This window comes from Bicyclus anynana, chromosome 8, assembly GCF_947172395.1.
Source record: "Bicyclus anynana chromosome 8, ilBicAnyn1.1, whole genome shotgun sequence".
NCBI classification, from domain to species: Eukaryota; Metazoa; Arthropoda; class Insecta; order Lepidoptera; family Nymphalidae; genus Bicyclus; species Bicyclus anynana.
Window position 1 is genome coordinate 15,334,546 of NC_069090.1, and position 25,210 is coordinate 15,359,755.

At 36.1% G+C, this 25,210-nt stretch overlaps 2 protein-coding genes and 1 long non-coding RNA gene across 5 annotated transcripts in view; 2 read left to right on the forward strand and 1 right to left on the reverse strand.

Annotated features, from left to right (window-relative positions):
- Positions 1-1,124: 1,124 nt before the first annotated feature.
- LOC112053160 (protein suppressor of white apricot) lies at positions 1,125-22,909 on the reverse strand. Of its 3 annotated transcripts, none has more exons than XM_024092478.2 (15): positions 22,593-22,908; positions 16,894-17,063; positions 16,502-16,659; positions 15,766-15,982; positions 15,171-15,235; positions 14,849-15,062; positions 13,205-13,390; positions 12,207-12,476; positions 10,996-11,294; positions 9,891-10,254; positions 9,070-9,200; positions 7,991-8,081; positions 6,904-6,955; positions 5,479-5,511; positions 1,125-4,480 (listed from the first exon to the last, which is right to left on the reverse strand). In XM_024092478.2, exons 1-15 carry the CDS (start codon positions 22,781-22,783, stop codon positions 4,162-4,164), a joined length of 2,760 nt encoding a protein of 919 aa, XP_023948246.1. In that variant the 5' UTR covers positions 22,784-22,908; the 3' UTR covers positions 1,125-4,161. The 3 variants fall into 3 exon arrangements, with proteins under 3 accessions (XP_023948246.1, XP_052739281.1, XP_052739280.1); XM_052883321.1 differs by having other exon boundaries at positions 22,386-22,732; XM_052883320.1 differs by having other exon boundaries at positions 4,363-4,480; positions 5,479-5,515; positions 6,907-6,955; positions 22,593-22,909.
- LOC128198347 (uncharacterized) lies at positions 13,528-14,567 on the forward strand. The gene is made up of 2 exons (XR_008251077.1): positions 13,528-13,589; positions 14,133-14,567. It is a non-coding gene; the product is annotated as an uncharacterized LOC128198347 (long non-coding RNA).
- Positions 22,910-23,640: 731 nt separating the features above from the next.
- The window catches only part of LOC112053159 (eukaryotic translation initiation factor 4E transporter), a 36,823-nt gene continuing 35,253 nt past the window's right edge, over positions 23,641-25,210 (forward strand). Inside the window, exon 1 of the mRNA XM_024092476.2 lies at positions 23,641-24,099. Coding sequence (XP_023948244.1) covers positions 24,015-24,099 — 85 coding nt within the window. The 5' untranslated portion in view covers positions 23,641-24,014. The remainder of the gene's footprint in view (positions 24,100-25,210) is intronic.

Here is a 25,210-nt window from a genome sequence, read left to right on the forward strand (position 1 = left end):
CTATACTCATACAGCTACTGTACCATACAGGGAATGAGTAGGGACTCAACCCTACCCTTACCCTACCACGCGACGGAAGCTTAAAAAATAGAGTAACTTCTCCCGTTTTCCCAACATTTCTTCACTGCTCCTATTGATCGTAGCGTGATGAAAAGTTTACTATAACCTGTCCTGTATGATGAATAATCGTAATAAGTTTTGTTAAAATCCGTCGAGTAGTTTTTGTTTCTATAACAGGCAGACAAAAATTTTACTGATCACATTTTTGGCATCAGTATCGGTCACTAATCACCCCCTGCTACTTATTTTGGAAATATATTTCATGTACAGAATTGACCTCTCTACAGATTTATTATAAGTATAGATTACTTTGCACTCGTCTTCGTCCACACAACACAATTACCTACGAGTAAGTAGGTAACTAGGTACCTACCAAGCACTCAACATTTCCTGATTTTGTGGATCGCTGTTTGCTACACTCTGGCTCTCTGAACTGCCTAAATTATAATATTCGCCAAGGGACTATTCTACCGACATAGGCGTAGATATCTACCAGGAGCGTAGCTACCGCCGTATCAATAGTAAGGGACCACCGGACTACAGGGGCCCCTTACGTGTGAAAGCAAAAATTAATGAAATGTAATCCACAATCCCACTTGATTTTTTTTTATTCTTTACAAGTTAGCCCTTCACTACAATCTCATCTGTTGGTTGATGTGATGATGCAGTCTAAGATGGAAGCGGGCTCACTTGTTAGGAGGAGGATGAAAATCCACACACCTTTCGGTTTCTACGACATCGTACCGGAATGCTACATCGCTTGGCGGTACGTCTTTGCCGGTAGGGTGGTAACTAGCCACGGCCGAAGCCCACCCGTCAGACCTAGACCAATAAAGAAAATCTTAATCTGCCCAGCCGGGTATCGAACCTAAAATCTCCGTTTTTTGTGAATCCACCGCGCCTCAAATAATCAAATTACTGCTTGGCTCGTTTTTACGTCGGGAGTACGCAGTCCAGTTAGTCTTAACAGGTCCATGGTCGGGTCCAAATGCCATTTAGACATTAGCGACTTGTTTTATGGCGCGGAGTATACACATTGTTAGGGTTTTCATTAAAAAGATTGATTCAATTTTCAAATGATTTATTATGTAAGTTATTATATGTATAGTATCTACATTGTATATGTAACAGAAAATCCGCATTTAAGATATTAAGATTATCATCGGAGTTTGTTTATACTTTATAACTTAAGATAAAATAATAATTATCTATTTATATTCAACTTTGTGTCGTTTTAGAGAAGATATTCCGAACACCACATTGTATTAAATACAAAACTTACTATATTTTTACATTTTTCAGTCCATACAATCGCAAAAATTAATATTTGAATTAGGATGTAAAATTCGTCACTTGATTTGAATTAAAAAAAAATTGATTTCTCAGATTTTGTTTGTATATCATAATGTCACCTTAACCGGTACCAAATTGATTCACACCTCATGCATTAAAATCTTATTATATAGGCGCTTCCTTGGAACATAGATAATTACTAACTTACATATTTACATAGATTGCTGAAATACATATAAATAACCTTTGTGTTGGCATCGCCTCACAGTAAGGTAATAAAATATATTTAAAATCTTAATTAAATTGTCTTTTATACACTTAAAATATAAAACTAAAAATTTAAATTTTAAATTCCACGCCGGAATTTTTCATGTTTCTTGTCTCCAAGCATAGTTTAATCTACCCGCGAAAACCACAACAGCTAGATTGGAGCAGTTACATGCACAATGTTTTTAATTAGATTATGCCAAAGATTTTATACTATTAGATATGTCACTATCGCGTCGAAACTGATGCGAACAAAAGTGGCTAATTGTGTTTAGTCGCATAGTAAACGACGAAAGATGTTTTAGTCGAGTTGTGTTCAGGAAGTGTTAAAACTAAGTAACGAACAAAATATACAATGTAAGCAATGAATTTGCTTCTCAGACCAATTATAGAAGGACCTGTATCACACTCATAGTCACGAACAAAATGGTCTGTCATTTTCTGAGGAAAACGAGCTTAGATTTTGTATATATCTTATATTATATTAGAAGTTTTTGCCCGTTTTTTTACACAATTCAATTACACAAGATGGTATTTTTACGGAGCTCTTTAACCGAGGAACACGATCACAACTATGTAACATCGATTCTATAGAGACAGCTTTTATAATCGCATTAGATCGTTGATCATATACTTGGATAGAAAAGTAACGTCTAGCGAGACAGGTCCTATACAATAATTGGTCTGAGATTTGCTTACATAGTTTATATAAATTATTGTGCATGTGTGCGTTGCGTGGAGTAGCTAAATTCGGAAAACCTAACAAGTGACAAAAAATGGGGTGGCGTCCCCTGATAAGATTTTTATATTTTTAATCATCAGTCCAAGACTTGGCGTCTGATAATGTATTGTATTTCGAAACTTTAGACATTTCATTTAAGTAAAACGTTAAATACATAATCATATTAATAATAATTTTAAAATTTTAGTAAATTCAATTTAATTTCGCATGACAATCTATACTAATATTATAAAGAGGTAAAGTTTGTAAGTTTGTAAGTTTGTAACAATTCTTTGAAATGGGGTAATCTTCGGAACTACTGGTCCGATTTTAAAAATTCTTTCACCAGTAGAATCCTACATTATCGGGGAGTGCTATAGGCTATATTTTATATTTCTATACTATATAACTACTGAGTTATCGCGGGTTTTCTCTTACAGGTCGGACCGAAAAATTTACTTATTCGCATGCGCTGCCTCAACTATTGCGTATAACTGAAATAAATGTATGGAGGCTTTTTGAACCTTTAAAAGTTCTACAAAAAAGTCCGCGACACCATATATCTATCTTTTATATTTTAGCAGATATAGTACCTTTAGTACTTTAATAAATTATTTAAATTTTAAACTAAGGTTTACGTCATTATTTACACAACTAAACTTAAATCCTTATCAAAACAAATTATTTAATAATTACAAGGATATTATAGAGATAAGATTTGCCCTTTACAGTATGTTAATTAGTTATATAGTTTCGGAGATAATACAAAATTTCTGAAAGTCGCAGAAATGCCGCTATATGACGCCCCGCGGTTTCAATTATGTGGTTCCCGTTCCCGTGTGAATATGAGGACCAAACATAGCCTATGACACTCGCAAATAATGTAGCTTTCTATTGGTAAAAGAATTTTCCAAATCGGTCCAGTAGATCCAGAGATTACCCCCGACAACCACACAAGCTTTACCTCTTTATAGTATTAGCATAGAAGTCGCTTGGGAAATTATAGTCTTTTGGTCATTGCATCACGCACAAAAGGCTGGACCAATTTTGCTGAGAGTAGGGATAGGGAAGGGGTAGGATAGAGGTAGGGTAGGGGTAATTTAGGGAAAGTGTAGGGTAGGGTAGGGTAGGGTAGGGGCAAGGTAGAGGTAGTGAAAGGATATGGAACGTTAGTGGAAGGATATGGAACGTATAGGGTAGGGGAAGAGTAGGATAGGAGTAGGATAGGGTAAGGTAGGGTATGGGTAAGGTAGGGTTAGGGTAGAGGTAAGGTAGGGGTAGGGAAGGGTTAGGGTTAACGGTAGGGTAGGAGTAAGGTAGGGGTAGATTAGGGTTGGGTAGGATAGGGTATGGATAGGTTACGGGTAGGGTTAGGGTAGGGGTAAGGTGGGAGGAGGGTAGGGTTAGCGTTAGCGGTAGGGTAGGAGTAAGGTAGGGGTAGGGTAGGTTAGGGTTGGGTAGGTTTACGAGCAGGGTAAGGTATAGGTAGAGAAGTTTACATCAATTTTTACGCGGACGAAGTCGCGGGCGTCCGCTAGTATATATATCCCTTGGTCACGCCATCACGCGTGAAGGGCTGGACCGATGTCTCATTTTTTTTAAGTGTTTGTTATTGTCAGAAGGTTCTTATGACAGAAAAAAATTAAAGAAGGGTTGAGGTAGGTTAGGGGTAGAGGTAGGGGTAGTGTAGGGTAGGTTAGGGGTAGGGCAGGTTAGGAGTAGTTAAAAGTTTTCATCGAGTTTCACGCGTACGAAGTCGCGGGCGTCCGCTAGTTATAAATAAAATCAATTACTTTTGTACACTTATAAAGTAATTAAAATCAATCTTTGTCGACAGTCGACACAGAATCTTCGTCACTATCGCTAGACCACTCCCCCTCGCTGTATTCTCTATCTTTCTTCTTCTTTCTCCTCTCAATCTCCTCTTCGCTGGACGACTCTCGCTGCGCAAGAGACGGTAGATCGTCGATATTATTCAGTCCTAGTTCTTTACTGGGAGACATAGATCTAAGTTCTTTTAATGTGTTTGTAAGATCTATATTGATCTTCGGGGGTTCTTCCTCTAAATCACTTTCGTGTTTCCTTCTCTTTTTGTTTTTGGATGGTTTTTTGTCTTTCTTCCGCTTTTTCTTTTTAGAACTGTAAATCAAAATTAATTAGTTTATATTTTTTAGCAGCAATGTGCACCAATGAATATGATTGTTGGATACCAAACGCATCCATAGCAACGTAGCGTAGCACATTTCTGGTGGAAAAGCACCCTAATGGGCCCATGACACTCACAAATAACGTGGCTTTCTAATCGTAATAGTTATTCATTCCACTGTCATGTAATGAAGGCCACATTGCACAATAAACAGCATGAGTGCTGCAATCGCTAATTATGTGTAATGGCATACAATGCTTTTTCTACGACAATGATAAAATAAATGAAATAATTAACAAATGTTGCTAAATAATGTACATAATTAACCAAGTTTTGTTAATAATTTATATATTTAGTGGCCTCCTAGACTTTCTCTTTTACGTAAGCCTGATTTTTTGTAGCCGATGCTATGGAACTATTTAAAAATTGAAAAAAAATCATTTACGGTTTACCTGTATGGTAATGAACATTACCAAATGACCTATAGAAATGAATAGCTTTGTGATATGGTTTGAGGTTTTATATATACAGTAGATTAAGAAATGGGAGTAGAAAAAAGAATTTTCAAAATCGATTCAGTAGATTACCCTCACATCCTCACAAAGTTATATCCACAAAGAAGACCCTACGAAAGTGTGGCGCTTATAAAAAAAACCCAAAACTCGTGCGCATTAAGTTGACATCTAGCAACCAAACAAACACAGTACCAACATTCGAACAAACAAACACAGTGCCAAGATAATCCGCACGAGCTGTACATTACTTTCTATACAATACAAACAAAAACATTTGACGTTTCTCTCATAGATAACAATCGAGTGGGTGGCTTTGTATCGAGATGAGATATCTAGAGATAATGCCTTCAAACAAACATAGCGAATTAAGTTCTAAACCACCATTCAGATTATGTTATCACCATCTCAAAGATAGCACGATGACTCCAATCCATACTTTATACTGTCTGTCTGTCTGTGTTTTGAACATGACTTACCTTTCATAGTCTGAATCTTCGTCATCAGTCAATCTGTGAACAAAATAATAATCAATAATCCCAATAGTCATAGTTTTGGCCGTGTCTAGTTACCACCCTACCGACAAAGACGTACCGCCAAGCGATTAACCGTTCCGGTACGATGTCGTGTAGAAACTGAGGGGGGGGGGGGGGGGGTTGTTAGATTTTCATCTAACAAGTTAGCCCACTTCCATCTTGCAATGCATCATTACTTACCATCAAGGTGAGATTGTAGTCAAAGGCTAACTTGTAAAGAATATAAAAAAAGTCATAGGGGTACAATTGGGGTAGGTTAAGGTAGGGGTAGGGTAGGGGTAGTTGAAACCTTACATCGAGTTTCACGCGGACGAAGTCGCGAGCCTCCGCTAGTTTAGTAATAAAACCCGGTTGGGAGCATTATATTATTATTGCATAGCATATGAATGAATTCGGTTTTACATAAAATTCAAAAATTTCGTCGTCATCAACCCATATTCGGCTCACTGCTGAGCTCGAGTCTCCTCTCAGAATGAGAGGGGTTTTAGGCCAATAGTTCACCACGCTGGCCCAATCGGATTGGCAGACTTCACACACGCAGAGAATTAAGAAATTCTCTGGTATGCAGGTTTCCTCACGATGTTTTCCTTCACGGATTGAGACACGTGATATTTAATTTCTTAAAATGCACACAACTGAAAAAAATCAAAAAATTTGGTACTAATATAATATTCAAAATTAAAATAACAATGTTATAAAACTAATATATAATTTTTGTATTTAAGAATTCTCAGTAGTCTTACAAAGTACTTTTTATAAGCCAGCTTTTCTATTTATATTTAAAGATATGTATGAGGAAGCAAACAAGGAGCAAAACTATGGACAAAAGCTATCACACCACAATATTATTTGGATTAACGCAGTGGATTTATAAGACGGAGGTCCTAGGTTCGATCCTCGGCTGGGTTAATTGAGGTTTTCTTAATTAGTCCAGGTGTCGCTGGTGGGAGGCTTCAGCCGTTACCACCCTACTGGCAAAGACGTACCGCCAAGTTAATTAGCGTTACGGTACCATGTCGTGTAGAAACAGAAAGCGCTGTGTATTTTCATTCTTCACCTAACAAGTTACTCCGCTTCCAACTTAGATTGCATCATCACTTACCATCAGGTGAGATTGTAGTCAATGGCTAACTTGTAAATCTATACTAATATTATAAAGCTGAAGAGTTTGTTTGTTTGATTGAACGCGCTAATCTCAGGAACTACTGGTCCGATTTGAAAAATTCTTTCAGTATCTGATAGCCCATTTATCGAGGAAGGCTATAGGTTATATATTATCCCTGTATACCTACGGGAACGGGAACCACGCGTGTGAAACCGCGCGGCATCAGCTAGTAATAAATAAAAAGAGTAAATAGCAGTTCCTACCTGTTTTTTTTCCGTTTACTTTTTCGATGCTTGTCTGATTCACCTTCGTATTCTGAAAAAAAAAATAAGATAAGTTACGTAGTCCTTTCAAATTAAAATAGCAATCGATAGTATATTGTAAGCGGCTAAAGTTTCTGTTTATTGCCGATATCCTATTGGTTGCTTGCGTAACTATACTAGCTAATGTGGTGAAGTTGCTATGTATACGGGTAGGGGTAGAGTAGCGAGGGGTCGGGTAGGGTAGTGGTAAGATAAAGGCGAAAGTTTGTGTGTGTATTTTTTCTGGATTAACATACACTGAAGCCGACCATGGGGCCAGTTACTCCCGCCCGATCGCTCCCACTCTCTAACTCCCACTCTTTACGGAAACAACTCGCACCACCTAGCGTTAGCACGAACCAACAAGATAGTCGAGTGACGTCATATCCGTCTCAGACTACTGTTACAAATAGTACTTGCTTCCCGCCTGTTTCGTATAGATACGTGTCGCCGCCTAGCGTATTGTAGCGTCATTCCATTTCATACTTTTATGACTTTCGGTTATTATAGTTAAATTTAATTAATTAACAATGATTATCAATCCGAACAGTGGAGAGGTTATTATTAATGATTTATATAAATATAATTATTTATTTTACATAATATATATTCATCATTGGTTATTTTACTTTTAACAATTGTGACGTCACGTTATGATTTATTTTGTATTTAATTTCTCAACTTTGTGTTTCGATATTTTAATATTATTTTACGATCGTTATAAATCTCCTCTAATTAATTAATGTATTTTAGATAGAATTATAACGTTTGGTTTGTATAATAATACTCCGGAACTATTATTAAAACGTACTTGTATTGTTAACATATTCGTGCTACCAACAGTAGACACTAACTTTGCAAATATTATAAAATAGAGGGTTGTTTGGCAGATTCATTCATATACTACCATCAGCGTGTAATATTAACATTATAGCGGAAGCTATGCTGAAATTGTTATCGAATAAATTTGTGTACAGTGAAACTATTATTTTACTTCTCCCACCTTCTGTTACACTACTCTTTTCCTACAGTATACTATGTATCTCACCTCTCTTTTCCTTGCGGCGCCGCTTTTCATGTCGCCTTCTCTTTTCCTCCTGTTCGTCTCTCTTCTTTTTTAATGATTCCAGCGTGTCGACCTGTAGCCATAGTTAAAAATCATTAAAAATTGTAACTTTCAATAGTCACACAGTCAATCTTACTAGAATGATTTTAAACTTATTTCGTGGTTGTTCATTATGAATGATATTTAAACGGGTACATACCACGATAAAACGACGAGATTTTTATTGTCGATATTTATTTACTTGGTTTGCACAATTCTACCACCGGTGGTAGAATTGTGCAAACCAAGAGGGCCCCGCGATACGCATAATAACAAAAGCGATGTCGTGAGTGTGGTTTGCCTAAACAGCCAAAAACGCGAGGTCGTTGAAAAAAGAAAAAGAACAAGAAAGAGGGTAGATCGATTTTGCCCCTAACAGCTGACTTCACTTCTCATCTCGCAACTTCAGTCCCGTCGTGACCACGATCCATGCAACTGGGTCGAAATATCGACAATAAAAATCTCGTCGTTTAATCGTGGTATGTACCCGTTTAAATATCATTCATAATCTTACTAGAAGACCACCTTTTCTTATTCTCATATACATAAAAAACGGGACAAGTGCGAATTGGACTGGCACACCGAATTCCGTACAATTTGCATTTATATAATTTAATTACAAAAGTATAATTTTTTCCTGATAGATATTCCAGATGTAGTTTAGATCTAAGTCAAGAAAGTTTCATAGTTCTAAGTCAAGAAAGTATAAATTTTTTATCCAAACATAAATTATAAAGTATATTTTTTTTTATCCCTCGAGTGTCGCAATTTAAAGGTATTTCGGCATGAACGGCAGTATATTTTTTTTCATTTTACGTTGCCTTAGGAGTTTGACCTTTTTCACGTATTCAAGGAACAGCTTGATTTTAATGGTTTAAATTTCAACTCCAAGTGTTCAACTCAATGTGCGGAACCCTAAAAATTTGCTATGACCCTGTGTTAACTATGCCATTTACCCAAGAGACTATTTAGTTTACAAGTATAAGTTAATTGTATGTTGACGTTTAGTGTGGGTCACCCACCATGGCGCTGGCGAGTGAGGTGGTGGGTAAGGCTGCGGCGGCCGGATCCACGCCCACTTTCTTGAGGAACTCCGCCGCACGTTTCCGCCTTTCTTGCTGTTTCGTTCTGTCCACTTCAGTTTCACATTCACCTGTGAACAAATACATTAAAATTTTAGTTAATAAAAATGGGTCTAATAAAGTCGTAGTGTGGCAACACTACATTTACAGTAATTATCACAACAACATTATAGTGCAACCAATGGGGATGATGACTAGGTTTGAGTATATTGATTTTTATGATACATTCGGGTAAATAGGGTCAATGTTAAATAATTTATACATAAAAAGCAAAGATTGTCTGGATATTTGCAAAATAAATGAGATTATAAAATTTCAAAATCTATTCAAAATCTTTTATCGTAATTAGATGAAAATTCATACAGTTTTAGCTTCCTTACATTAAATGTGACATTTTTTAATAAATGAACTATAAACATAAACGCACAAATAACAAAGATATTAGTAATTTTGTTTGAACGCACATACAAATCTAACGATCATTACATTACCTACGACGTCATTAGTTCGTGCCATTTTGTATAGAGCGTCTTTTCAGGGATCCGCGTCAGCGCTGCAAATCTGACCCTTTAAATCCCTGTACCTCCGAAAGTAATGATCGCAGATACCCTGTTACTTTTACCAAATTGCTTTACTATTAGCGTACTCTTAATTTATATACAATTTAAAAAACTGTCATCATCCCTATTATTATTGATAGTTTTATTAGATTATTAAAATCATAGTGAAAATTAGGACAATTACCAGACGAATGTGCTCACCTTTAGAATCTGACTGGTCACCAGTCAAGTCGATCATTTCATCAGAATTGTCCTCCAAAGAAATAATCTCACTCTCTAAATCATCCTTATATTTTTTCCTCTTTTTGTCACTTTCCCTATCTCTCTTCCTTTCTCGTTCTTTTTCTCTTTCCTTTTCCCTTTCTGCACTCCTTCGTTCTGATCTCCTTTCTCTATGCTCTTTAGATCGATACTCTTTTTTTCTTTCGTGTTTCCTCTTGCTAGGACTCTTCTTCTCCCTGTCTCTGTTTTTTTCCTTCTTTTCTGGAGTTACTTCTCTTATTTTTTCCACTTCCTTTTCCGGGTACTCTTCGATTTTTGGGAACTCTGTAACTGGTTCTTTCACCTGTAGACAAAATAATGAAGATTAATAATAAAAAAACAATTATAAAGTAATTTTCATGAAAGAAGTCCCTCAGACGCAGCGCTAATGTCATAATGGCGCTGCTAATTTTATGTAAGGCGCTGTCAATTTTAGTTCAGGTTTTAGCCGCAGGACTTCTTTCATGAAAAGGGCTCTACCTGGCATATTTAGATAGACACCTTGAAGGGAACTATAGAGTAAATAATATAGACAAGTAGCTAATTCGGCAAACGTTGTTCTTCCATGAGCTTATTTTATTAAAAAATCACGATTACAAATTAGGGGTGAGCATAGTAGGGTGAAAATACTTGAATACGACATAATATTCGCATGTCACAAATATAATTATCTATAATATGAAAATGAATCGCTAAATGTGTTGCTAAGCGCAAATCTCAAGAACGGCTGAACCAATTTGGCTAATTCTTTTTTTAGAATATTCCTTGAAGTACGATCATGGTTTTACGGAGTTTTTTTAGGGTAGGGGTAGGTTAGAGTAGGGGTAGGGTATGGAAGGGAAGGGATAGGGAAGAAGCACACATAACTCAAAGCGAAGCTTGTCCGGGTCTGCTAGTTATATTATATAATGTAAAATATATGGTATTGCTTGAATAATAAATGATGTGAAATGTACATTAAAATGTCAGCCATTTTTCTCTCTGGCACACAATGTCTTTCATTGGGACTACAGAATTACATCAATTTTTCATTAAAAAAAAATACCTCTTCCTTAACCTCCGGCAAAGTGATGGCTCTTGCTGTCTTGTTGCTAACTCTCTGCTCTATGGTTTTAACGACCGGCAGGTTGTTAATCTGTCCCACCTCCATCTTGTACACCAGTACGGGTGGTATGTTGTTGGTTGCTTGTATCTGTGGTATGTTGGTTTTGGGTTGTTCTTTATTCTCCTCGGTGGTGTCTGCTTGCTTGTCTTCGTCCTCGCTTGATTCATATGGCAGAGCTGGTTTGGGTAGTATTGGATCGGGTTCTTTGTGCTTCTTTATTGAGAACGATACTACCGGGGCTGTAATAAAATCATGATAAAAACCAATTATTCAAAATCTACAAATTAATAACCAAATAACATTGACCTCTTACAATAAGAGGATGCACTATCATGTAGAAAATACCACTTAAAAACTGGCCAATTATGCTTTGACAGTTTTAGAATTATTGGTAAAGAAAATTATACCTAATGGCCTTCAATATAGTCCAATATTCAATAAAATCTCAAATTCAGAGCAAATTCAACCTTAAGTATGGAGTTTATGGTTGAATTTGAAAATGTGGCTACTTGAATTGAGTGCCAAGAAGTTGTATTAGGCACTCATTGAGTGTATGTACTCACTCCTGTAAGGCACGGGAGAAGTCTCATTTTACTAATAATACATATTATGCTAAATGAGACTTCCCCCACAAGAAAACAAAATAACTATGGAATTTAAGGTTACCTGTGAAAATAACTAATTTCCTCAAACTACACGAGTTAGTGTAATATGCTCAGGGGCACAATTATCCGCCCACTTTAATATGACGCGAGCATATTAAACTTAATGCTATGGAATCATACAAAGTTTCCACACAAACACTAGTACTATAACCACTCACTTTTCTCCCGTGTGACTTGCTCCTTCTCCCTCCCATTGACATCCACTCCCCTCTTCTCTTGCATCAGCCGTTTATAGAAAGGGTGATACAAGTTGTCGGGCTCCCAGAAAGTAAAGCGCAGGTCGCAATTAGTTCACAAAAACACTAGTACTATAACCACTCACTTTTCTCCCGTGTGACTTGCTCCTTCTCCCTGCCATTGACATCGACTCCCCTCTTCTCTTGCATCAGCCGTTTATAGAAAGGGTGATACAAGTTGTCGGGCTCCAGGAAAGTAAAGCGCAGGTCGCACTTAGTTCACAAAAACACTAGTACTATAACCACTCACTTTTCTCCCGTGTGACTTGCTCCTTCTCCCTCCCATTGACATCGACTCCCCTCTTCTCTTGCATCAGCCGTTTATAGAAAGGGTGATACAAGTTGTCGGGCTCCAGGAAAGTAAACCGCGGGTCGCACTTGGAGCGCACGATCTCCTCAAACTCGTCACCGTTCCGCGCCACGTACGCCGCCATCTTGTCTATGACAGTCTTGACGTCATCCGGCGGAGTTAGTATTATAGGTTTGTCTTTGCTGTCGGTTGATGAGCTGTCGTCGAAATCTAGAGATTAAAAAAATATTATTTTTTAACATGTATTATTTACATGTTACTTTTACATTTACATGTTTAGCCGAAGTTTTACGGTTTTTAAGTTATAATGATTTTTGTAGAAACCTTTAGTGTAGTTGAGTCACACCATGTGCTGAAAATTTACTTAAGCGTTGTTGTTATACTTGGTTATTATATTTTAATAGTTGTTAATTAATGAATGTCAAATTTTTTCTTCTGCAAAGTAAGTTTTTTTTTCATAAAACGGCACTAAGTAATTGTTTTTTTTATGTTAAACGAATTTTTTTGTATGTACTTTTAACAGTCACATTGAAAAAAAAAGTCTAGCTTAAAACATGTTCATTTAATAAGGATTCTATAGATGGAAGACATTAGTACATTATTTTCCAACACTTCGTTACAATTATACAATAAAAAAATATAGTGCCGTTTTTTGAAAAAAACTTACTATCCAGTAGAAAATTCAATTATAATTACCAATCTTAACCAATTATAAAATCAAAGCTTAAGTAATTTTGTAGCAGATGGTATGACTAAATTTCACTGAAGATAGGGATTTTGGTATTTTGTTCAAAAAACAGTAAAATTTCGGCTAACATATATTACGTTATTTTAATAGGCCTTAGTGTCAGCTATCATCCTGTAGCATATGTCGTACCATTTACGGGACACCCTGTATATAGTAGAGTGACAGTAGATAGATATATTTATTTACTGACCCGAGACATCACTATCGCTGTCAGTATTGTAGTTCTTCATGAGACTGAGCCCAGTGGACTTGCTGGCAGGCTTGTCCGTCCGCGGCGCCAGTGTGTTGTTGACTTGTGTGTTTGTTTGTATGTTCGCCTGCATCTGCGACTGAGCCATATACTGGTTGTAGAAGGGCGGATACTGCTGCTGTGTTGCTGTAAAAAAATATAGCATTTTTAATAAAAAATTAATTAGCCAATCAACTAAAATTAATTAGTACAAAGCAGAATAGCAGGTAGTACTTCGATTGTAAACCTTTGTCACAATTAACTTAACACTTATACCTCTTATACACAGGTACTGGAGCAGGAGTCTACTGCCAAGACCTCAACATACGGATTGCACAAGCGCTTGGTAAGCACAACTCAGTCTTCCAGGCAGAATGCGTCGGCATCACAACTGCGGCTGTTGCCGTGACCAACAGACAGGTAACAAATTTTAACATTAATATACTTAGCGACAGTCAAGCAGTACTAAAAGCACTGGCAAAACACTCGACTACGTCAAAACTACTGCTAGACTGTCACAAGGCCCTAACAAAACTTGCAACAAATAACTTAGTTACATTAAGATGGATAAAGGGACACAGCGGAATCTTAGGTAATGAAGCGGCTGATGAACTGGCGCGTCGCGCCACGACACTGAAGGTAGTAGGGCCCGAACCAATAGTACCCATACCATTCAGTGAATACAAAACATGGTTGCACAAACAAACCATCAGAACCCACGCCGAACTATGGGACAGCATAACCACATGTAGACATACAAAAGAGGCACTCCCAGGCCTCGACCCAAGGAAAACAAAGAAACTTATGAACCTCACACGAGACAAGCTGAGAACAGTAGTTGGCCTAATAACAGGTCACTGCCCGCTAAACAAACACCTTTCAATTCTAGGTTTGACCGACAGTCCTCTGTGCAGAGCCTGCATGGAGGAGGACGAGACACCGCTACACGTTATGCTCAGTTGCAGAGGCGTAACGGAACAACGAGCAACCTACATTGGCTCCTCAGCGACACTCCATGAGGCTATCGGCGACCTGGGCGGCCTGCTAAGCTTCTGGAGCGAGCTCGGCTGGATGGAATAAATCCAGCGGGAACCTACACCAAGGGACCCACGCACAACGGCCAAACACTTGGCTAAGTGCGGAAACGGCCCAGAAGAAAGAAGAAGAAGAAGGATACCTCTTATAATAAAAGGACGCACAATCATGTAGAAAATTTCACTTAAAAACTGGCCAATTTTGCTTTGACAGTTTTAGAATTATTGGTAAAGAAAATTATACCTAAAGGTCTTTAAATATAGTACAATATTCAATAAAATCCCAAATTCAGAGAAAATTCAACCTTAAGTATTGAGTTCAAGGTTGAATTTGCAAATGCGACTACTTGAATTGAGTGCCAAGAAGTTGTGTTTGGCACTCATTGAGTGGGGACGTTTTTTGGTTTCTGATTGTGCATCCAGTTTTTAATAGGAGATTATGCTTATACCCTAACACAACAATATAAAATCCCATTATGGTTGGTGACAACATTCCTCATCATCTTCCTTCCTTCATCCTGATGAAAATCCTGATTTTTTGAGATTCCTGAAAATTAACAAACACACATACCATGATCAGTGTTGTTGTACATGACAGGAGCCCCAGTGATCTCGGTGCTGGCGCGCGGGGGCAGGGGCTCCGTGCCAGGGGGCGCCACCTCGCCTGGCGCCAGCTCGGTGGTGTAGGCCTCGTCCAGGGTCGCCTCGCCGCGCATCTTGGATATCAGCAGAGTATAGTCGCAGTCCGCCGACGGCTTGTAATGGATGCTCGGAATGGAGGGCGCCTGTAAATTAATTTAAATTATTTTATAATAATATGCTCAAGTCTTAATAATAATATTAAATTACAATTTCTCAGGAATAATTAATTATATGTAAATAAATATTCTCACCGATTCAATAATTGTTGCAGCCAGACTTGGATGGAGGTAGTCTTCATTGATTTCTTGATGTTTTTCTGCAAATTAAAAATAATACTTAAAAAAAGATTCTTTCTTGTGTGGGGTGGGCAAAATAATATGTCAATCTTCTCCATTTGTCAATTAATATTACAATATAGTATTAATTCCAACACAATCTAGTGACAAAATCACCAGTCTGGCTATTAAAGACTTTTTTTTTTTATTCTTTACAAGTTAGCCCTTGACTACAATCTCACCTGATGGTAAGTGATGATGCAGTCTAAGATGGAAGCAGGCTAACTTGTTAGGAGGAGGATGAAAATTCACACACCTTTCGGTTTCTACACGGCATCGTACCGGAACGCTAAATCGCTTGGCGGTACGTCTTTGCCGGTAGGGTGGTAACTAACCACGGCCGAAGCCTCCCACCAGCCAGAGTTTGGACAAATTAAGAAAATCTCAATCTGCCCAGCCGGGGATCGAACCCAGGACCTCCGTCTTGTAAATCCACCGCGCATACCACTGCGCCACGGAGGCCGTCAAAATCAAAAACTACTACTACTACTACTATAAGTATAAAGCGTACCTTCCACAGTCTCTACCTTCTTCTCGGGCCACTTCCCAGCCTTGACCAGTGCGGTGAGCGCTGTGTAGTATCCGTGCAGGGGACAATCCTTGTTGAGGAACTTGAACTGCGGGTTGTCTTGCTGTTTAGCTTTGATCAGGATCTCCATCTGAGTGCCTTGGTGAGCAATGAAGTTTGATGTCTTCTCTATTATCGCATTCTGTTTTTGGGTGTCGGGCTGGAAATGAAGGGATAAAATTAATATATTTTTCTTAGTATATTTAACCTTATGTTTTACTTTATGTCATCACAAAATGTAGTTTCATTACATCAAAAATCATTTATTATTAGACATTGGGGAGAGGCCATCAAGTATTACAATATACCTGCATTACATATGGCCTCAATCCATTACAAATTGAAAACAATTAAAATAAATAAAATAAATCATAAATCACCAATTCTTGAACTGCCTCATTGGTCATACAACTTCGGACCGAAGTGTCCTGTTGATCTAACATGCTAGTGAAAAGCTAAAGCTCTTTTATTGTGTTGGGATGAGAGATGAGACTGACTGAGGGTTCCTATAAATGGTCTCTATAATACTTTGTAGTTATGAGATGAAGGATTGAGACGAGTTCAAGAAACTGACTGCCAACTTTCGGTAGTCGGAGAGGCACCTTAAGAAGAAGAAGTTATGAGACATACTCCTGAGCACCCTGTATAATTAACGTAAAATAAATAATTATATACTTACAAAAATTGTGTTAGCTGGCAAGAGATCCTTGAGTGCTTGACTTGGCTCAAACGGTTCTTCGATTTCAACTGGCACCTCAGGCTTGGACTCGGTTGGAGCATCATAGTTGAATCCCACCTGCCCATACCCAGCTGCATGAAGTCGCTTCAACTCTTCCTCTATGAAAGAAACAGAGTAACAGTAAACAAAATCTGTTACAATAGTTATGAAGAGCCATGATAGCCCAGTGGATATGACATATGACACCTGTGAAATTGGGTATAGAGATAAAATAGGAAAATAGGCTCTTTATCCTGGAAATTCATTGTGCCCAAAGAATTTTTTTAAAATACACATTTCATGTAAATGGAGTAACGTGAGTCTGCTTGTTCTACATATGTGAGACAAAGTACCTTTGTACATCTCTTCTTCATCTTCATCAGTGTGGAGCGCCCGGTACCTCTCCTCGTCACAGAGCTGCTCCACATCCCGCTCTGCCCTGGTGAGCTCCACTCGCCAGTCAAAGCCCCCGGGCGGAGCCTCCAGGGCTGACAGATCATGGAGTGCACCCCTCGCATCATACCTAGCAAAATAATTTATTTATTTATTTATTTAATATCAAGCAATACCATACATTACATTATACAATATAATAATAATAATTACAATAATAATAATAACAGTTACATTTTATTACATAATGCAATAATAATAGTTACATTTTATTACATAATGCAAGTTATGGATACCCAGTTTGGGCGTAGCCTTTTGTCGAGTGAGTGATAGGGAGACCGATTTTATTTTTTGTTTTTATTTGTCATTCAAGTAGTCATTCACCGTGTAATAGCACTTTTCGACCAGAAAGTCCCTTAATTTCTTTTTGAAAGCAATATCTTTCGCCTCATTACGTATACGGTCTGGAAGGTTGTTGTAAATTTTTATTGACATTGCGTATGGGCCGGAGCTGTGGAGTATTAATTTTGAAAGAGGGTAAATTAGTTTATTTTCGTTTTTTTCGCGGAAGCGCCGTGGTTTATAAGAGTTATCGACTTTTTCGTAAAAATGAAAATTTTTTCTCACAAATTTACATATTTCAAAAATATATATGCAGGGCAGGGTCAATATTTTTAGTTGTTTGAAATACGGTTGGCATGATTCAGTCTTACTTATATGTACGAGGATGCGTATACACTTTTTTTGAAGTATAAACAAATCTTGGGCGTTTGTGCTATTTCCCCAAAGGATTACCCCATACCTTAACCACGCGTACCCATAGGCATAAAATGCAGCTAATGCAGTTTTCATGTCAGTGGTTCTTTTTAATTCTTTAAGTCCATATATAAATTTCGATAATTTATTTTTCGTTTTGTGTATATGATTTTTCCAATTTAAATGAGTGTCAATTTCTATACCTAAAAAAGTTAAACTGTCAACACATTCAATATTTATGTCATTATAGGAAAATTTGATATTTAATTCTGTTTTTTGATATGGTCTGAACTGAATTATTTTCGTCTTATTAAAATTTATTTCTAAATTATGAACATTCATCCATTTAATTATGTCATTGAGTAGATTATTTAATTTGTCATTTAAGTTAATGTCATTTGAAAAAGATAATAATAAAGAAATGTCATCCGCAAATAATACACAATATTCGTCAAGGATTTTCGGCAAGTCATTGATATAAATTAAAAACAGAATACACCCAAGAACGCTTCCTTGGGGTATTGAGTTAGTCATTTTTATTACGTCTGATCTAGTGTAGTTAATTTGTCCCGTTTTTTGATCACATTGTTCAATTTCAACATATTGTTCGCGATTTTCTAAATATGATTTAAACCACGCGTGTGGTATTCCGCGTATTCCTATGCCATATAGTTTATTAAGTAAAATACTGTATTGTACTTTGTCATATGCTTTGGACATATCTAGCATTAACCCTATTGCGTAATTTTTTCTGTTTAAAATGTTAATTGCTTCTTGTATAAATTTATAGACAGCCAACGTCGTACTGCGATCCTTTCTGAAGCCGTTTTGGCTTTCATCAAAGATTTTAAATTTTTCACAATACGAGTTTAGTCGTCTACACATAGCTGTCTCAAATATCTTTGATGTTGCTGGGAGTAAAGCTATGGGTCGATAGTTGCTTGGGTCCGTTTTGGCGCCCTTTTTATACACCGGTCTTATGATAGATTTTTTTAAGCGTTCAGGAAATATTCCGTCGATAAATGACTGATTAACTAGTAAGTATAGTGGTGGTGTTAATTCTTTCGCACATTTTCTTAGTAGCGATGGTGGTATATGGTCAATACCGCAACTATTTTTATTTTTTAATTTACGTATAATGTCATACATTTCACGCGGTTCGACTAGGCGCAGGAACATGCTGTTTTCGTTCTGATTGCATATTGTCACTGGCCGGCCGCTTGCGGTGTCGTCACGAGCGCCCCCTCCCACAGAGGCGAAATATGTATTGAATGCGTTTGCTGTCTCATTCGTATCCGACGTTAGCTTATTGTGGACTTTCAATTTGATGTTCGAGTTTGGTCTTGTTCTATTAGCGTTTTTATTTGTACAATTTCTTACTATTTGCCACATAGATTTTGTAATGTTGTTTGACCGTGCCATTTGTTTAATATTATTTATTTTTTTCGACTTGTATACCGACTGTTTCAGTACTTTGGCGTACTTTTTATAGTAATTTTTAAGAATTTTGCTTTTTGATTGTACAGTTAAAATTTTTAATAATCTTTTATTTTTACATGAAATTTTTATCCCTTTTGTTAGATAAGTTACTCTTTTTGTATTTATTTTAATTTTTTTTAGAGGGATGCATTTGTTTAAAATATTTGTTATTATTTCAATAAACACACCTCTTAGCTTCTATGCATTTGTTAGCTTGTATTCATTCATCATTAATTGCTTGAGACCCTAGCATGACCAAAAGGAAGAAAAAGAGATCATATTACCTATCTTATGAGAATTTTATCAAATTATTATTATTATTGTGGCAATGTTTTTCTCAAGTTACTTATTGATATAATTAATATAATAACAATATCAATAATTTGTAGACCACATACTGATGAATTTGAAACAGAAAGTATATCAATAAAGAATTTGAATCATTAGATAAGCTCATAAATTAAAAATTTGTAACTACATTGCAAAATCTTTTTAGCAAATATGTATTTGCTTATGTAAATATTTGCTAGTGTCTAAATTTGTATATATTGATGTATGGTTTTGACATAAATTAACCGAATTGATCATATGTTTTATAGGGCAATTTTACTATAGTCCACAACTTTAGGTTTTTTACACAACAATAATACTACTCAAAAAGGTTCTTTTAAGCGACACTTTTCGTTTCGATTCACATACATTTTATTTTTAATAATAAGCTTTACGGCTCTGGGTTCTAGCCCTTTTGAGTCCGGTTTCACATACAACAAATTAATTATCACGGACCAATTATAGAAAGACCTACCCCGCTAGACGTTACCTCTCTGTCAAACAACCAACGATCTAACGCGTTATCGATTGTATCGATGTTTCATTGTTGTAATCGTTTTCGTCGTCTAAAAAGCTCCCTAATAATTCCGGTTTGTGTAGTAAGTAGTCAGTCAGTCAATGGCATGAAAAACGGTCAACAACTTCTAATTCACTAAAAGATGACGTGACGTATTTTATTTTTTGTTATTCTTTACATGGTAGCCCTTGATTTCAGTCTCACTCAGTAACTGATGTTCAGTCAGTAACTGATGATGCAATCTAAGATCGAAGCGGGCTAACTTGTTAGGAGGAGGATGAAAATCCACACCCCTTTCAGTTTCTACACGACATCGTACCGGAACGCTAAATCGCTTGTCGGTACGCCTTCGCGGTCGAAGCCTTCTACCAGCCAGACCTGAACCAATTAAGAAAACCTCAATCGGCCCAGCCGGGAATCCAACCCAGGACCTCCGTCTTGTAAATCCACCGCGCATACCACTGCGCCACGGAGGTCGTCAAAAACATAATTATAATTAATAATAAATTAAAACAATAGATAAAAGAAAAATCGATTCTATTCTTCTAACGAACGAACGAACAGCAAAACATTGATCCATTAATTGAATATTCTGTGTACAGATTATAATTATTATTTATTCTTGTTAAATTTTTTCGATGTGTGAGTTTACCTCGTCCCCCTCTAAAAACGACAGACAATTTTGTTTCTGCATTTGGGTGCGATGCATTTCCATGTCTAATTCCTCTATGTTAATTAAATAGAGTTTGCAGAAACACAACACAAACGACATAAAAAGAACCTTAAATACCCCAAGCAGACATGAGTCACGAACCATTTTGAAAAACAAAGATTGAGTTTTATGGGTATTAATATGCATTTATAAAATTAAATAAGAGCTTTAATTAATTTTATAAATCGTATTATCGTATTATCATATCAAAAGAAGAAAGAAGTTGTAATTCAAATGATGTTTTCTTTTATTATAATGTGAATAAAATATTTCATTTATTGCAGAATTACCTTAAACTATGATTAATTTTTTGATTTTGTATTAAGTGAAAGAAGATTTGAGATTTGACAGTTCACACTTCACAGCACAGAACACTACTTTATTTTTTGTCTGTGACTAATACTCCTACATCACAGTATTCGTTAACTAAATCCAGTTTGTTGTGCGTATTTTCTTCCCTTATAATTTTTGTTATTTCGTTTTGTTCTCGTTTCGTTGTTATTGTTTATTATTGTTATTTGTTGTTCGTTTACTGTTTTTAATTTTATTTAGTTTAGTACGAAATTAAATTAGCACTTTAAATCTTAATATTTTACAAATAGAGGCCTAAATTGAAAAGTAGTGTCTTAACAAACTCATCAAATTCTACATAAAAACGTATATCTAACAATAACCCACACTACGAGAAAACGAGTAAAAACTACTTGTCAAGTTTTTAATTTACGCCTATAATCGCGTACATAATTTTTATAGTCAAGCTACAGTTTTCTATTAGTAATTGAGTTACAGATAGAAGGACAGACGGATATGGGTATGGGTATCTTCAAGTCAAGAGTGAATAGGCATCTTCTAGGCAAGCGCGTTCTACCAAAGGCTGCCTCATAGCTTACAATCTAGCGTACAGCTAAGCGGTGCTTGCTTATACATAATAAAAAAACAAAACTATAAGGGTTCTTTATTGACCACGGAACCCTAAATATAAGTGAAACATTATCTGTTCGATAAATAACAGTTTATAGGAACATAAAATATAAAAAAAATTGTCTATCAAAGGAAGTTTTATTTCATGACAATATTCGTGAATAATGCTTTAGTAAAATGTTGAGCACCCCTGAATCATATGTTTTTGTTTATTTACATTGTTTAAAATACCTACCCGATCTGATTATAGAACAAACATTATAAAGTGATTACACTGTACTTACAATTACTTAAAGTTGTTTATGATTTTTACTCAAAATTAATTATTTTATTACAGGAGGAACTGCCACAAAATTACAGCAACTGCCACAGCAGACAGCAGCTTCTCAAAAGCATATCTAACGATTTAAATCCTCGATAGTGTGTACAACATAAACTTGACACAACAGAAATTATATTTTGTGAGATCTGAAATAAAACCTATCTACTAAGCTCTACAATGTGATAATTTATATATAAACACTAAACAATATGTAAACACACTACTTGTAAAATAAATAGCTTTCCTTTAGAGAAATATTATATAATTTATGTTTATAAAGTTCACATCGTACCACTTAGTCCATGTCATGATGAGGGTTATACTTTGTACATTCGGTTGTTTCGTTTATGTAAACGAAATTCAAAGTCACACAAATCTATCGTACGTAGGCATAGTACCTCAGCATAATACATACCACCGAGCAAGTCACCATAACAAAAGACGAGGCGGATACCGCGTCCCGACGTCCAGCAGCCTCGCTCCGCATCGACAACCGATAGGCTCTGCGAAATACTTAGTAGCATCTTCCGAAAAATTAACATTTTCTCATTATTTACTATAATTTTTTTTTAACTTTTTTAGCGGCACAGTTAGCAGTCTTATAGTAAAAAACGGATCGAACCTGTCGATTTTCAACGTTTCATCCCCCATCCACGGAATGAGGTGTTTGCCTTGGTCAACCTGCAGGGCTTTAACATCGTCCCTGAACAGTTTGCACGTATAGCCGAACACGAATAATTCTTCTTTCTTCTCTTTGCATTCACTTTTTCGCAATATTCCAGTTTCACTTTGACCTGTCCATTTTACTGACATTTTGATAATATTACACACGCACTACAATAAATTAATTTTAAATTCAAACCATTTACATACAAGAAAAAAAACTATAAATCCGCACCGCATGCATGAACGAACGCCATTTTTCATTTTTTGACATTTGTTTTGTTTGTCAAACCTTTGACAAATAATTATGACAATTTACTAGTGGTGTGATGATTTTTTCATGCCGATTATTTCGGAATTACCGATTTATTTTCACTTATTTTCAGAGAAATTTAAAATTCTAAATATCGAACCTTAGCGTTACTATCCAACCCACAACTAGATATGCACCTGATTCTGAGTCTTTAAATTAAAAATTGTATTTGTAGTAGCATCTTGAGTATTAAGTTCCACTCCTTTCCGTTTGTGTGAACCACTTTCGTTTGGTTCGGAGTGGCTTATAAATAAATGAAATAATAGTGAGATTTTCGTCAATCTGAAAACCATTTAATAGTTTATTTGTTTTCATGTTTGATTAATAAAAACGGAAGGACAAGGGAACAGAGGAATTTATCATCAAACTCAAAGGAGCAAGTCACAGATACTACTTGGAGCAAGTGAAAGTCGTTTCCAAAATTGCGTTCCATTTATCAATAATGCGATGAAAAAATATTTTTTAATTTAATTATTTTTATTTTTATTAAAATTTTACTACATTTTTAGGTAGAAAAGTTTTCGGAATAAAAAGTTGACAACAATTTATTTCAATGAAAATAGTTTGGCCACTCAGGTTATTGATAGGAAAGCCGTTTTACTGCAATAAAAAAAGAAGACAATGGCAACTGGATATAAACCGGATAAATCAAGAGTACAACGTTTTTACTGATAAATGCAGTATAGAGTGTGTAAATGTAATTTGTCCGAATATTTCAGGCCTTCAAGGCATATGGCGGACCTTTTAGTGTTTTATATATTTTTGCATGAAATTTGAAAACTGATAAATTCTTTTAGTTATGAACATCTCATGACCGCCAGAGCGTTAAAAGTTAATAATAATTTTTAGTAGCTTAATGTGTGTAAATTGTAAATATAGTTAGTATTTTCGTGCGTGGACGTTTTTATCCGTATTGTCTAGTGAAAAAACGAAAAGTCTGTGATATAAACAATACCTAGTTGATAGTATAATTTCCTGAAGACTTTTGTAAATATTGTATAGTTATTTTGGAATTTTAGTATAGTTAATACGAACGAAGACTGAGATATTTGTGTGTGATCGAGAGCTATGTCAGCTGTGAATTTGTTGGCTTCACTGAGGGAGAAACCAACGGAGACCAATCAGACCAATGGGTCGAGTTCGAATCATCCAGGTACGTAACGTTTTTTAAATCGTCAGTATCTACATATAAATGTTATATCCTACCTACTTTTTGAAACAATAGTTTAATGGACCCAATTCGAATTTCAAATATCTTCAGCTTTCGCTATCAGACGTCCTCAATTCAGTCCAACAGAAACAGTTATACAATACTAAGACAAAGAACGAGATTTTTCGTTGTAAAGGTTTCATGTTTTAGAGCATTAACATTTGTTTACAAATAAAGACTTAAAAGTACCACTCACTTCTAGTGTAACGAAAAAAACTACTTTGAGCGCTAAGTAATTAACTGTTTACTGCTAAAATCCTTCTAGTTATGATAAATAGACTAATAGTAGTGCCAAAAAAAATCCTTCTCATTTAAAGTGTTCATTATACCACATGTAAACATTACAGATATAGAACACACGGATTATAATCTACTACTAACTATCGTAAGGACCCACTTCAGGGCCAGGTCACCTTGTATGGGATGAGATAATATGGAACTTAAACCCACACTGCTCCAATGCATATTTGGGTGATTTTTGTTTTAAGTCTCGCATCATTCCTTCAATCTGTTCTGAGACTTTCAACTGGATTTTAATTATTTATTTTAAAGTGTGTTACAGTTACATTTGTGTTACAGTTCGTTTCATGTAGGATGGTGCTGGTGACAGGTCGTTTCACTTTTGAAAGTTTGCGGCGATTCACAATAATAATATATATTATTATGAAAGTCACACAGGCGACTATCACCATACACATGTTATCTGAAAAACATTTTAGGTGCAAAATCCAGTGATTTGCCCAAATATAATATAATAGTCTCTATTTCATGTACATCTCATGGTCTCTTGAGCCTTTTGAAAGTTGTACCAGGTTTTGTCATCATTAGGTACCTTGCAAGTTGATTTTCCAAACCAAAAGCTTATTTGGATGTTTCCAAATAAGCTTTTGGTATGTTCCCATTGAGTGCACTTCAGTTTTTATAGTTTTAATTTTTAGTTCATTATGCAAGTGATCATTTTCACTGTGCGGGTGCTGGGTCCATCGTGTGGTAGAGAGAAAAACTCCAAGGAGTCCTGGACTTGTGACTACAGGATGTAGGGTTAAGGAATTCC